Below are 15,844 nucleotides of genomic sequence, written 5' to 3'. Positions count from 1 at the left end.
TCTCCAGGTCCGCCACTGTCCAGCTGTGGCCATTGCAACACTCACTGACACGCATACACACACACACACACACACATACTGACAGACAGACGCTCACTCAATGACAGACACACACACACACACATTTACACATTCTTGCACACACTCACATCAATGTATTTATCCCTGGGGTCCAGTGGGGATCTTCTATCTAGAGAGCTCCTTCCTGCTGCTCACTGCTCTCCACGCACACAGTTTAGTGATGCAGGGTGCCGGAAAATGACATCCTATTCCGGCACCCGGCATCACTACAGACGGCGCAGTGAGGAGTAGGAAGACTGAGTACACACACACACACAGACTGACCCATACACACACACACACACAGACTGACCCATACACACACACACACACAGACTGACCCATACACACATACACGCACACACACACAGACTGACCCCCCCCACACACACACACAGACTGACCCATACACACACACACACACACACACAGACTGACCCATACACACACACACACAGACTGACCCATATATACACAAACACACACACACAGACTGACCCATACACACACACACACACACACACACACAGACCCATATATACATACACACACAGACTGACCCCCTCCCCCCCCCCCCACACACACAGACTGACCCCCTCCCCCCCTCCCCACACACACAGACTGACCGCCTCCTACCCCCCCCCCCCACACACACACAGACTGATCCCCTCCCCCCCCACACACACACACACACAGACTGACCCAGACTTCCAACCAGGAGTCAAATTACTGTCCTTTGTCTCCTCGCCTAAGGATTCTCCTTTCTTTCCATCCCCACAGGAGTCTCATTGCTCTCCTCCCACCAGGAGTCTCATTGCCTCCCTCTTCCATTCTTGCAGGACGACCTTGATCTTCAGAGCACGTTTGTCCAAAAGGCTAAAAAAAAGGTGGAAAATAAGCCCAAATCTGAGAAGAATGATAAAGATAATGAATGGTCTCGGAATAGAGTGTTAGAGAGGTCCCAGGAGAGAATCCCCAAGAAAGCTGTACCAACATCTAAAGTGAGTGACATGTTCTAGGAAAGTAATGTTAAACTTTCTGTATATTTTACATTCTTGTCTCTCCAGATGTGGTGAGGCACAGTTTGGTTAATGGTGAGGATGCGGTGAGGCACAGTTTGGTGGTTTTAATAAGCTATGGCTGCAGTACATGTGTCGTATATTGAACTTTTGTCCAGTTGTGCTGCTGCCTTTGTGGTCCGGTTCCAGGCGCCCTTCTGACCTAGTCTCTCCCTTTTTCAGGCCAATATTGCGGATCAATATCAAATCCAGCAGAGTATGGATCTAGCCAGTGAGTATTGCAATGGCAGATTTTCTCTGGTTTGCTCTGTGTCCATGGCTCATGTGTTTCTGTGTCTTACCCTTTAGACATCGGCAACAATATGGCACAAAGAGAACACTTTATAGAGGCCGTGAGATATTATACAGAAGCTTTAACGCTTAACCCAACAGATTGCAGGTTAGTATCCGTCCGTTCAGCCCCTGATATGGTCAGTCTGTCCGTCCGTTCAGCCCCTGATATGGTTAGTCTGTCCGTCTGTTCAGCCCCTGATATGGTCAGTCTGTCCGTCTGTTCAGCCCCTGATATGGTCAGTCTGTCCGTCTGTTCAGCCCCTGATATGGTCAGTCTGTCTGTCTGTCCGTCCAGCCCCTGATATGGTCAGTCTGTCCGTCTGTTCAGCCCCTGATATGGTCAGTCTGTCCGTCTGTTCAGCCCCTGATATGGTCAGTCTGTCTGTCTGTCCGTCCAGCCCCTGATATGGTTAGTCTGTCTGTCAGTCCAGCCCCTGATATGGTCAGTCTGTCTGTCTGTCCAGCCCCTGATATGGTCAGTCTGTCCTTCCGTCCAGCCCCTGATATGGTCAGTCTGTCCGTCCGTCCGTCCAGCCCCTGATATGGTCAGTCTGTCCGTCTGCTAAGCCCCTCTCTTATGGTCAGTCTGTCTGTTTGTTTAGCCTCTCTTACTCTCTGATATTGTCAGTCTGTCAGTCTGCTGAAACCATCTCATATTGTCAGTCTTTCCATCTGTTCAGACCCTCTCATGTGGTCAGTCTCTCTGTCCGTCCAGCCTCTTTTATATGGTCGGTCCGTCCGCTGAGCTCCTCTCATATAGTCAGTCTGTCTGTCTTCTCAGCCTCTCTCATACGCTTAGTCTCTCTGTCTGCTCAGCCTCTCTCATACGCTCAGTCTGTCTGTCTAGTCAGCCTCTCTCATACGCTCAGTCTGTCTGTCTGCTCAGCCTCTCTCATACGCTCAGTCTGTCTGTCTGCTCAGCCTCTCTCATACGCTCAGTCTGTCTGCTCAGCCTCTCTCATACGCTCAGTCTGTCTGTCTGCTCAGCCTCTCTCATACGGTCAGTTTGTCTGCTCAGTTTCTCTCATACGGTCAGTCTGTCTGCTCAGTTTCTCTCATACGCTCAGTCTGTCTGTCTGCTCAGCCTCTCTCATACGCTCAGTCTGTCTGCTCAGCCTCTCTCATACGCTCAGTCTGTCTGCTCAGCCTCTCTCATACGCTCAGTCTGTCTGCTCAGTTTCTCTCATACGCTCAGTCTGTCTGTCTGCTCAGCCTCTCTCATACGCTCAGTCTGTCTGCTCAGCCTCTCTCATACGCTCAGTCTGTCTGCTCAGCCTCTCTCATACGCTCAGTCTGTCTGCTCAGTTTCTCTCATACGCTCAGTCTGTCTGTCTGCTCAGCCTCTCTCATACGCTCAGTCTGTCTGCTCAGCCTCTCTCATACGCTCAGTCTGTCTGTCCGCTGAACGCTTTGCTCATATTCCTGTGCCTGTTTTCTAGCTTGTTTAATGTAAATGTTTTCTGTGCATCCACCAGGTTCTTGGGTAACCGTTCTTACAGCTATGAGCGCTGCGGGAAATATAACGAATCGCTGCTCGATGCGGAACAAGCTCTCTTTCTCCAGCCACACTTTATTAAGGGCTACTTCAGGAAGGGCAAGGCGCTGAAAGGACTCCAGGTATGATCGACACTGGTTCTAACAGGGGCGAGATGTTATACATGCTATACAGGGGCGAGATGTTATACATGCTATACAGGGGCGAGATGTTATACATGCTATACAGGGGCGAGATGTTATACATGCTATACAGGGGCGAGATGTTATACATGCTATACAGGGGCGAGATGTTATACATGCTATACAGGGGCGAGATGTTATACATGCTATACAGGGGCGAGATGTTATACATGCTATACAGGGGCGAGATGTTATACATGCTATACAGGGGCGAGATGTTATACATGCTATACAGGGGCGAGATGCTATACATGCTATACAGGGGCGAGATGCTATACATGCTATACAGGGGCGAGATGCTATACATGCTATACAGGGGCGAGATGTTATACATGCTATACAGGGGCGAGATGTTATACATGCTATACAGGGGCGAGATGTTATACATGCTATACAGGGGCGAGATGCTATACATGCTATACAGGGGCGAGATGTTATACATGCTATACAGGGGCGAGATGTTATACATGCTATACAGGGGGCGAGATGTTATACATGCTATACAGGGGCGAGATGTTATACATGCTATACAGGGGGCGAGATGTTATACATGCTATACAGGGGCGAGATGTTATACATGCTATACAGGGGCGAGATGTTATACATGCTATACAGGGGCGAGATGCTATACATGCTATACAGGGGCGAGATGTTATACATGCTATACAGGGGCGAGATGTTATACATGCTATACAGGGGGCGAGATGTTATACATGCTATACAGGGGCGAGATGCTATACATGCTATACAGGGGCGAGATGTTATACATGCTATACAGGGGCGAGATGTTATACATGCTATACAGGGGCGAGATGTTATACATGCTATACAGGGGCGAGATGCTATACATGCTATACAGGGGCGAGATGTTATACATGCTATACAGGGGCGAGATGTTATACATGCTATACAGGGGCGAGATGTTATACATGCTATACAGGGGCGAGATGTTATACATGCTATACAGGGGCGAGATGTTATACATGCTATACAGGGGCGAGATGTTATACATGCTATACAGGGGCGAGATGCTATACATGCTATACAGGGGCGAGATGTTATACATGCTATACAGGGGCGAGATGTTATACATGCTATACAGGGGCGAGATGTTATACATGCTATACAGGGGCGAGATGTTATACATGCTATACAGGGGCGAGATGTTATACATGCTATACAGGGGCGAGATGTTATACATGCTATACAGGGGCGAGATGTTATACATGCTATACAGGGGCGAGATGTTATACATGCTATACAGGGGCGAGATGTTATACATGCTATACAGGGGGCGAGATGTTATACATGCTATACAGGGGCGAGATGTTATACATGCTATACAGGGGCGAGATGTTATACATGCTATACAGGGGCGAGATGTTATACATGCTATACAGGGGGCGAGATGTTATACATGCTATACAGGGGCGAGATGTTATACATGCTATACAGGGGGCGAGATGTTATACATGCTATACAGGGGCGAGATGTTATACATGCTATACAGGGGCGAGATGTTATACATGCTATACAGGGGCGAGATGTTATACATGCTATACAGGGGCGAGATGTTATACATGCTATACAGGGGCGAGATGTTATACATGCTATACAGGGGCGAGATGTTATACATGCTATACAGGGGCGAGATGTTATACATGCTATACAGGGGCGAGATGTTATACATGCTATTATACCTTCTATTTTTCACTTTAACACTAACTTCTCTCATCACTAAAATATCCCTATCCTTTCACTCACCTGTCCCTAGCAACACCATAATTATTACTTCCACCTTACTCCCCTCCCCTCTCTATTCATCTCATGCACTCTACACATACCTTTCCAGCCTATCTCCACCAACTCCTCCCAAATCCTCTACATACATACCCTCCTACAAAACTTTCAAATCCTACTCCCACCTTCACTTCCTTTCTATCCTTCTGCTCCTAGCTGCTGGTGATGTCTCTCCTAACCCCGGCCCCCTCGCAACAAACTCAGCACATACTAACCCAAGGATCCACACTAATCTCATACCCATCTCATGTTCCTCTAAATCCTCCTTCAATACTGCCCTCTGGAACGCACGCTCTATTTGCAATATAACTAAATCCACTGCTGTCCATGACTTCTTCATCTCTCGTTCTATAGATTTACTAGCCATAACAGAAACCTGGCTCTCCCCCTCTGACACTGCCACCCCTGCATCTTTGTCCTTCGGTGGTCTCCAACTTACCCACAACCCAAGAAACTCTGAATGTAAAGGTGGTGGTGTTGGGTTTCTCCTCTCCCCTCACTGCTCTTTTAAACCTCTTCCCACCCCCCCTTCTCTCTCTTTCCCATCATTTGAAATACACTCAATTCGCCTTTTCAAACCCTTCTCTGCTAACATTGCTGTTATTTACCGCCCCCCTGGTTCCCCTCTTCTCTTCCTTGACCACTTTGCTGCCTGGCTACCCTATTTCCTCTCTTCTAACATTCCATCCCTAATTCTCGGGGACTTCAATATTCCTATAAACCCACCTTTGACCTCTGCAGCCACCAAACTACTTTCCATGACTTCCTCCCTCGGGCTATCGCAGTGGGCAGATTCTCCCACCCATGTAGCTGGCAATACCCTTGACCTAATCTTCACTTATGCATGTACAGTATCTAATATCTGCAACACTCCATATCCACTCTCTGATCACCACCTCTTATCATTTGCTCTCACATACCCCCTCACCCAAAAACCTCAGCCTAACCCCCCTCAACTCAGGAGGGACCTTAATTCTCTTGATCTCCAACAGTTGTCAGCTGACATTGATTCACAACTGCTGTCCATCCCTTCCCTCTCCTGTCCTTCACAGGCCATCTCCATATATAACTCTACTCTTACATCTGCCTTGAACACTGCAGCGCCACTCCAAACAAGCACCTCGAGGAGGACCCGCCCCCAACCATGGCATACTAAATCAACGCGCTACCTGCAAAGATGCTCCCGTTGTGCTGAACGCTCCTGGAGGAAGTCTCGTACACAATCAGACTTTCTCCATTATAGATTCATATTGTGTTCATACAGTGCAGCCCTTGCCCTTGCCAAACAGTCCTATTTTTCCACTCTCATTAGTTCATGTTCCCGCAACCCCAGGCGTCTCTTTCACACCTTTAATTCTCTTCTTCGCCCTGCTGTGGCCACCCCCAAAACTAACCTTACTGCTGATAACTTCGCATGTTACTTCACTGACAAGATTGAACAGCTAAGGAAAGAATTCTCCCCTCCTTGCCTTTCTGTTTCTCAATCACACATAGATCATGCCTTTCCTACCCTTCAGACATTCTCCCCAGCTACTGACCAAGAGGTGGCTGCTCTTCTTTGCTCCTCTCGCCCCACCACTTGCCCGCTCGATCCTGTCCCATCTCACCTTATTAGATCTCTCTCCACTTGTCTCGTGCCTTCTCTAACACACATCTTCAACTGCTCGCTCTCCTCTGGCATCGTCCCTGCTGACCTTAAACATGCCACTGTAGTACCTATACTAAAAAAAACATCCCTCGACCCATCCACCCCCTCTAACTACCGTCCCATATCCCTGCTCCCTTTTTCCTCAAAGCTTCTGGAAAGACTTGTCTTCACCCGTGTGTCTCATTTCCTCAATTCCAACTCTCTCCTTGACCCTCTTCAATCTGGCTTCCGCCCTCTCCACTCTACAGAGACTGCCCTTATCAAAGTTACTAACGACCTAATCGCAGCTAAATCCAAAGGCCACTACTCCATACTAATTCTTCTTGACCTCTCAGCGGCCTTTGACACCGTTGATCATGCTCTCCTTCTTCAAACTCTTCAATCGCTTGGTCTCTGTGACTCTGTCCTCTCATGGTTTTCCTCTTATCTCTCCCAACGCTCATTCAGTGTCTCCTTTTCTAATGATACCTCCTCCCCTTGCCCTGTCTCAGTTGGAGTTCCCCAAGGCTCCGTCCTTGGTCCCCTTCTATTTTCTCTTTATACTGCCTCTCTTGGCAAACTTATTACCTCTTTTGGATTTCACTACCACCTGTACGCTGATGACACCCAGCTATATCTCTCCTCCCCGGACCTCTCCCCTGCCGTCCTGCAACGTGTCACTGCTTGCCTTTCTTCCATCTCTGACTGGATGTCCTCCCGCTTTCTGAAACTCAATCTCTCAAAAACTGAGCTCCTTGTCTTTCCTCCTCCTAATACTGATCCTCCTCTTTCGCTCTCCCTCCAAGTTTGTGGTACCAACATCAGTCCATCCTTGCAAGCGCGCTGTCTTGGCGTCATACTTGACTCTGGTCTCACCTTTGAGCCTCACATCCAGCATGTTGCCAAATCCTGTAGATTCCATCTTAAAAACATAGCCCGCATCCGCCCCTTTCTTGCACCAGATACTACCAAGGAGCTTGTCCATGCTCTAGTAATTTCCCGCATGGATTATTGTAACCCTCTCCTGATTGGTCTCCCCAATAGCCGTACTGCACCCTTACAGTCCGTAATGAATGCTGCTGCTAGATTGATTTTCCTCTCTAGTCGTTTCTCTCACACCTCACCCCTCTGCCAGTCCTTACATTGGCTTCCTGTATGCTATAGGAGTCAATTCAAGGTACTAACTCACACCTATAAAGCACTGAACAACTCTAGCCCCTCTTATATCTCCTCACAGATCCATAGGTATGTCCCTTCTCGGTCTCTCCGTTCTGCCCGTGACCACCTCCTGTCCGTTGTCCGCACTCGTACGGCCAACTCGCGCTTGCAGGACTTCTCGCGGGCGGCTCCCTTCCTATGGAATAGCCTGCCTACCGCCATCAGACTCTCCCCTAGTCTTGCATCTTTTAAGAAGTGCCTTAAAACCCATCTCTTTAGGAAAGCTTATGGCCTCCAAGACTAACCCTTACCTCACATACCTGTCTCTTGCCCTCTCCGAAAGGGCAGCCCACCTTATTTGATTGTAAATTCCTGTCCTAATGTGTTTTACACCCCACCTCCTATAGAATGTAAGCTCGTTTGAGCAGGGTCCTCTTCAACCTATTGTTCCTGTAAGTTTATTTGTAACTGTCCTATTTATAGTTAAATCCCCCTCTCATAATATTGTAAAGCGCTACGGAATCTGTTGGCGCTATATAAATGGCAATAATAAATAAAAATAAATGCTATACAGGGGCGAGATGTTATACATGCTATACAGGGGCGAGATGTTATACATGCTATACAGGGGCGAGATGTTATACATGCTATACAGGGGCGAGATGTTATACATGCTATACAGGGGCGAGATGCTATACATGCTATACAGGGGCGAGATGCTATACATGCTATACAGGGGCGAGATGCTATACATGCTATACAGGGGCGAGATGTTATACATGCTATACAGGGGCGAGATGCTATACATGCTATACAGGAGCGAGATGTTATACATGCTATACAGGGGCGAGATGCTATACATGCTATACAGGGGCGAGATGCTATACATGCTATACAGGGGCGAGATGCTATACATGCTATACAGGGGAGAGATGTTATACATGCTATACAGGGGCGAGATGCTATACAGGGGCGAGATGCTATACATGCTATACAGGGGCGAGATGTTATACATGCTATACAGGGGCGAGATGCTATACATGCTATACAGGGGCGAGATGCTATACATGCTATACAGGGGCGAGATGCTATACATGCTATACAGGGGCGAGATGTTATACATGCTATACAGGGGCGAGATGTTATACATGCTATACAGGGGCGAGATGTTATACATGCTATACAGGGGCGAGATGCTATACATGCTATACAGGGGCGAGATGTTATACATGCTATACAGGGGCGAGATGTTATACATGCTATACAGGGGAGAGATGCTATACATGCTATACAGGGGCGAGATGTTATACATGCTATACAGGGGCGAGATGTTATACATGCTATACAGGGGCGAGATGCTATACATGCTATACAGGGGCGAGATGCTATACATGCTATACAGGGGCGAGATGTTATACATGCTATACAGGGGCGAGATGTTATACATGCTATACAGGGGAGAGATGCTATACATGCTATACAGGGGCGAGATGCTATACATGCTATACAGGGGCGAGATGTTATACATGCTATACAGGGGAGAGATGCTATACATGCTATACAGGGGCGAGATGCTATACATGCTATACAGGGGCGAGATGTTATACATGCTATACAGGGGAGAGATGCTATACATGCTATACAGGGGCGAGATGTTATACATGCTATACAGGGGCGAGATGTTATACATGCTATACAGGGGAGAGATGCTATACATGCTATACAGGGGCGAGATGTTATACATGCTATACAGGGGCGAGATGTTATACATGCTATACAGGGGCGAGATGTTATACATGCTATACAGGGGAGAGATGCTATACATGCTATACAGGGGCGAGATGTTATACATGCTATACAGGGGCGAGATGTTATACATGCTATACAGGGGCGAGATGTTATACATGCTATACAGGGGCGAGATGCTATACATGCTATACAGGGGCGAGATGTTATACATGCTATACAGGGGCGAGATGCTATACATGCTATACAGGGGCGAGATGCTATACATGCTATACAGGGGCGAGATGTTATACATGCTATACAGGGGCGAGATGTTATACATGCTATACAGGGGCGAGATGTTATACATGCTATACAGGGGCGAGATGCTATACATGCTATACAGGGGCGAGATGTTATACATGCTATACAGGGGCGAGATGTTATACATGCTATACAGGGGCGAGATGCTATACATGCTATACAGGGGCGAGATGCTATACATGCTATACAGGGGCGAGATGTTATACATGCTATACAGGGGCGAGATGTTATACATGCTATACAGGGGCGAGATGTTATACATGCTATACAGGGGCGAGATGTTATACATGCTATACAGGGGCGAGATGTTATACATGCTATACAGGGGCGAGATGTTATACATGCTATACAGGGGCGAGATGTTATACATGCTATACAGGGGCGAGATGTTATACATGCTATACAGGGGCGAGATGTTATACATGCTATACAGGGGCGAGATGTTATACATGCTATACAGGGGCGAGATGTTATACATGCTATACAGGGGCGAGATGTTATACATGCTATACAGGGGCGAGATGCTATACATGCTATACAGGGGCGAGATGCTATACATGCTATACAGGGGCGAGATGTTATACATGCTATACAGGGGCGAGATGTTATACATGCTATACAGGGGCGAGATGTTATACATGCTATACAGGGGCGAGATGTTATACATGCTATACAGGGGCGAGATGTTATACATGCTATACAGGGGCGAGATGTTATACATGCTATACAGGGGCGAGATGTTATACATGCTATACAGGGGCGAGATGTTATACATGCTATACAGGGGCGAGATGTTATACATGCTATACAGGGGCGAGATGTTATACATGCTATACAGGGGCGAGATGTTATACATGCTATACAGGGGCGAGATGCTATACATGCTATACAGGGGCGAGATGCTATACATGCTATACAGGGGCGAGATGCTATACATGCTATACAGGGGCGAGATGCTATACATGCTATACAGGGGCGAGATGTTATACATGCTATACAGGGGCGAGATGTTATACATGCTATACAGGGGCGAGATGCTATACATGCTATACAGGGGCGAGATGTTATACATGCTATACAGGGGCGAGATGCTATACATGCTATACAGGGGCGAGATGCTATACATGCTATACAGGGGCGAGATGCTATACATGCTATACAGGGGCGAGATGCTATACATGCTATACAGGGGCGAGATGTTATACATGCTATACAGGGGCGAGATGTTATACATGCTATACAGGGGCGAGATGTTATACATGCTATACAGGGGCGAGATGTTATACATGCTATACAGGGGCGAGATGTTATACATGCTATACAGGGGCGAGATGCTATACATGCTATACAGGGGCGAGATGTTATACATGCTATACAGGGGCGAGATGTTATACATGCTATACAGGGGCGAGATGTTATACATGCTATACAGGGGCGAGATGTTATACATGCTATACAGGGGCGAGATGTTATACATGCTATACAGGGGCGAGATGTTATACATGCTATACAGGGGCGAGATGCTATACATGCTATACAGGGGCGAGATGTTATACATGCTATACAGGGGCGAGATGCTATACATGCTATACAGGGGCGAGATGCTATACATGCTATACAGGGGCGAGATGTTATACATGCTATACAGGGGCGAGATGTTATACATGCTATACAGGGGCGAGATGTTATACATGCTATACAGGGGCGAGATGCTATACATGCTATACAGGGGCGAGATGCTATACATGCTATACAGGGGCGAGATGTTATACATGCTATACAGGGGCGAGATGTTATACATGCTATACAGGGGCGAGATGTTATACATGCTATACAGGGGCGAGATGTTATACATGCTATACAGGGGCGAGATGTTATACATGCTATACAGGGGCGAGATGTTATACATGCTATACAGGGGCGAGATGTTATACATGCTATACAGGGGCGAGATGTTATACATGCTATACAGGGGGGAGATGCTATACATGCTATACAGGGGCGAGATGTTATACATGCTATACAGGGGCGAGATGCTATACATGCTATACAGGGGCGAGATGCTATACATGCTATACAGGGGCGAGATGTTATACATGCTATACAGGGGCGAGATGTTATACATGCTATACAGGGGCGAGATGTTATACATGCTATACAGGGGCGAGATGCTATACATGCTATACAGGGGCGAGATGCTATACATGCTATACAGGGGCGAGATGCTATACATGCTATACAGGGGCGAGATGCTATACATGCTATACAGGGGCGAGATGTTATACATGCTATACAGGGGCGAGATGTTATACATGCTATACAGGGGCGAGATGCTATACATGCTATACAGGGGCGAGATGTTATACATGCTATACAGGGGCGAGATGCTATACAGGGGCGAGATGCTATACATGCTATACAGGGGCGAGATGCTATACATGCTATACAGGGGCGAGATGTTATACATGCTATACAGGGGCGAGATGCTATACATGCTATACAGGGGCGAGATGCTATACATGCTATACAGGGGCGAGATGCTATACATGCTATACAGGGGCGAGATGTTATACATGCTATACAGGGGCGAGATGTTATACATGCTATACAGGGGCGAGATGTTATACATGCTATACAGGGGCGAGATGTTATACATGCTATACAGGGGCGAGATGCTATACATGCTATACAGGGGCGAGATGCTATACATGCTATACAGGGGCGAGATGCTATACATGCTATACAGGGGCGAGATGTTATACATGCTATACAGGGGCGAGATGCTATACATGCTATACAGGGGCGAGATGTTATACATGCTATACAGGGGCGAGATGCTATACATGCTATACAGGGGCGAGATGTTATACATGCTATACAGGGGCGAGATGTTATACATGCTATACAGGGGCGAGATGTTATACATGCTATACAGGGGCGAGATGTTATACATGCTATACAGGGGCGAGATGCTATACATGCTATACAGGGGCGAGATGCTATACATGCTATACAGGGGCGAGATGCTATACATGCTATACAGGGGCGAGATGCTATACATGCTATACAGGGGCGAGATGCTATACATGCTATACAGGGGCGAGATGTTATACATGCTATACAGGGGCGAGATGTTATACATGCTATACAGGGGCGAGATGTTATACATGCTATACAGGGGCGAGATGTTATACATGCTATACAGGGGCGAGATGTTATACATGCTATACAGGGGCGAGATGTTATACATGCTATACAGGGGCGAGATGTTATACATGCTATACAGGGGCGAGATGTTATACATGCTATACAGGGGCGAGATGTTATACATGCTATACAGGGGCGAGATGTTATACATGCTATACAGGGGCGAGATGCTATACATGCTATACAGGGGCGAGATGCTATACATGCTATACAGGGGCGAGATGTTATACATGCTATACAGGGGCGAGATGTTATACATGCTATACAGGGGCGAGATGCTATACATGCTATACAGGGGCGAGATGCTATACATGCTATACAGGGGCGAGATGCTATACATGCTATACAGGGGCGAGATGCTATACATGCTATACAGGGGCGAGATGTTATACATGCTATACAGGGGCGAGATGCTATACATGCTATACAGGGGCGAGATGCTATACATGCTATACAGGGGCGAGATGCTATACATGCTATACAGGGGCGAGATGTTATACATGCTATACAGGGGCGAGATGTTATACATGCTATACAGGGGCGAGATGCTATACATGCTATACAGGGGCGAGATGTTATACATGCTATACAGGGGCGAGATGCTATACATGCTATACAGGGGCGAGATGTTATACATGCTATACAGGGGCGAGATGAGTGCAGTTCAGAAGTTGTAGTAGTAGCTGGAGGTATACAAAACCCATTAAAGGCATTGAAGTCTGGTAAAGAATCGTGAACTACCTACCTGTTGGCCTACAGCGTCAGCTGACTGCTCTCAACCAGTCTGTGGTGCTCCTGCCCTGCGGCAGACCGTGCTTCCTTTAGTTGAATTTCAGAAACCAGATGTTCATGAGAACAGCGTGGAATGGTGATGGAGAACCAGCTGTGGGGTTGCACTGTTCATGAATGGATTAACCCCTCTGTTTAAGGAAGGGATCTCCTGGCACCATAACAACTGGATGGAGTATTCCCTTAAGGTATAGAGGCTACATTTAGCCTATAAGTTAGACATGAATGAAGACTCAGATATATACAGTGCAGTATGTATACAGTACACGAGGATTTGATTTATGTATACAGGAGTAATCAAGGGCGGTAATAGAGATTTACATATACAGTGAAATATACAGGAAATTATGCGGCATTAGAGTACGTTAATGAAGGTCTAGGTGTATAGAGGAATAGAGGACAATTATGGGATATAAAAAACAAAAACTACTTTATCTTCATGAAGCAGGTTTGGTGTATAGATAGAAACATTGAATGTGACGGCAGATAAGAACCATTCGGCCCATCTAGTCTGCCCAGTTTTCTAAATACTTTCATTAGTCCCTGGCCTTATCTTATAGTTAGGATAGCCTTATGCCTATCCCACGCATGCTTAAACTCCTTTACTGTGTTAACCTCTACCACTTCAGCTGGAAGGCTATTCCATGCATCCACTACCCTCTCAGTAAAGTAATACTTCCTGATATTATTTTTAAACCTTTGTCCCTCTAATTTAAGACTATGTCCTCTTGTTGTGGTAGTTTTTTCTTATTTTAAATATAGTCTCCTCCTTTACTGTGTTGATTCCCTTTATGTATTTAAATGTTTCTATCATATCCCCCCCCCCCCCCCCGTCTCGTCTTTCCTCCAAGCTATACATGTTAAGATCTTTTAACCTTTCCTTGTAAGATCAGGCCCCTGCAGTCTCACTGCCCAATTCTCTGCCATTTAGGAGTTAAATTTGTTTCGGTTTATGCAAACCTAGTCACACCTACTCTGGCTGTGACTCCCACAGACTCCATGATCAAAATAGTTTAATTTTTAATCAGATGGAACAGCACAATGTGTTTACTTTAGAAGTGTCTATCTTCAGTTAGCTTGCATGGTATGATCTATAAACCTAAACAAAGTTGTGCTGGTGCTTATAGTGTCCCTTTAATGGGACTAAAATATATAAGGGTTAGGGCACATAAATAGAGATCTAGGTATGAGAGGGAGTTTTAGGGGGGATTAGAGGACATTAATTGAGAAGGTATGTGAATGAATCATTTTAGGTCAAGGTGACCTTTATTGCTCTTCTTTACCCAGTCTGGTATTTATTCATATCCAGGCTCTTGCTATAGAATAATGTAATCTCTAAATCCTGGATCACTGGACTCTAAGGACTCTCCTGAAAAGAGTCATTGGGACTGCATTCGATGTGATCCTTAGTCATTGTTTTAGTTTTTTCCCTTTCTCCAGAGATACGCGGAGGCTATAGCTGCCTTTCAGAAAGTCTTGGCATCGGATGTAAATCACACCGAAGCTGCCACTGAGATATTACAGTGTCAGCTAGAGATGCAGGTGAGTCCTTTCTTTCACAATGATTTCTTTCTTTCTAAATTCCCTTCCTGCTCATTCCTTAATGCTCTGGAACACGGTCTCCCCAAATCTTTAGGTCCAGCTGAACGTACCCTCACTCAGTCCTGATCTCTCCTTCCTCCTCTTTTGTGCAGGCTTCAACAAACAGAGTGAATGTTCCTAATAGCTCCCCCCTTAGTCCTCCCCTCATCCCACCTGGTAAGTAAAGGGTTAATTTATGGCTTTATCAAAGTGGGTTTAAAGGGTCACTCCAGGGCTGGAAATGAGCCTCATTGTTTGATTAATGTATTTTGTAGATAATGTCTCTACGATGTACTTTGACAGTGTTGTGACCTCATTAGGGTGACTGTGAACAGTTGGAGTTGAAATTAAATTTAACCTGTGCTTTGTTTTAGAAGCTGCAGATGGGGCTCGTTATTTGGTTTATAAGCGTTCCGACGTAAACATACCCATTATGAAACCAAAACCCTCTGTTTCAAGTAAAATGCTTCCCACCATGAGGTAATTGTACAGTTATAGGATGAGGGGTCCTGTAATAGAGCAGCGATAGGTACAGTTATAGGGT

General features: G+C 46.3%; 1 protein-coding gene across 1 annotated transcript in view; it reads left to right on the top strand.

Moving 5' to 3' along the window:
* The window catches only part of TTC31 (tetratricopeptide repeat domain 31), a 96,041-nt gene that overhangs the window by 67,478 nt on the left and 12,719 nt on the right, over positions 1–15,844 (top strand). Inside the window, exons 8-14 of the mRNA XM_063457504.1 lie at positions 900–1,061; positions 1,302–1,350; positions 1,428–1,518; positions 2,888–3,029; positions 15,160–15,261; positions 15,414–15,477; positions 15,675–15,780. Coding sequence (XP_063313574.1) covers positions 900–1,061; positions 1,302–1,350; positions 1,428–1,518; positions 2,888–3,029; positions 15,160–15,261; positions 15,414–15,477; positions 15,675–15,780 — 716 coding nt within the window. The remainder of the gene's footprint in view (positions 1–899; positions 1,062–1,301; positions 1,351–1,427; positions 1,519–2,887; positions 3,030–15,159; positions 15,262–15,413; positions 15,478–15,674; positions 15,781–15,844) is intronic.

Source organism: Pelobates fuscus, chromosome 6 (genome assembly GCF_036172605.1).
Source record: "Pelobates fuscus isolate aPelFus1 chromosome 6, aPelFus1.pri, whole genome shotgun sequence".
Classification (NCBI taxonomy): Eukaryota; Metazoa; Chordata; class Amphibia; order Anura; family Pelobatidae; genus Pelobates; species Pelobates fuscus.
This window is presented reverse-complemented; position numbering and strand designations above follow the sequence as displayed.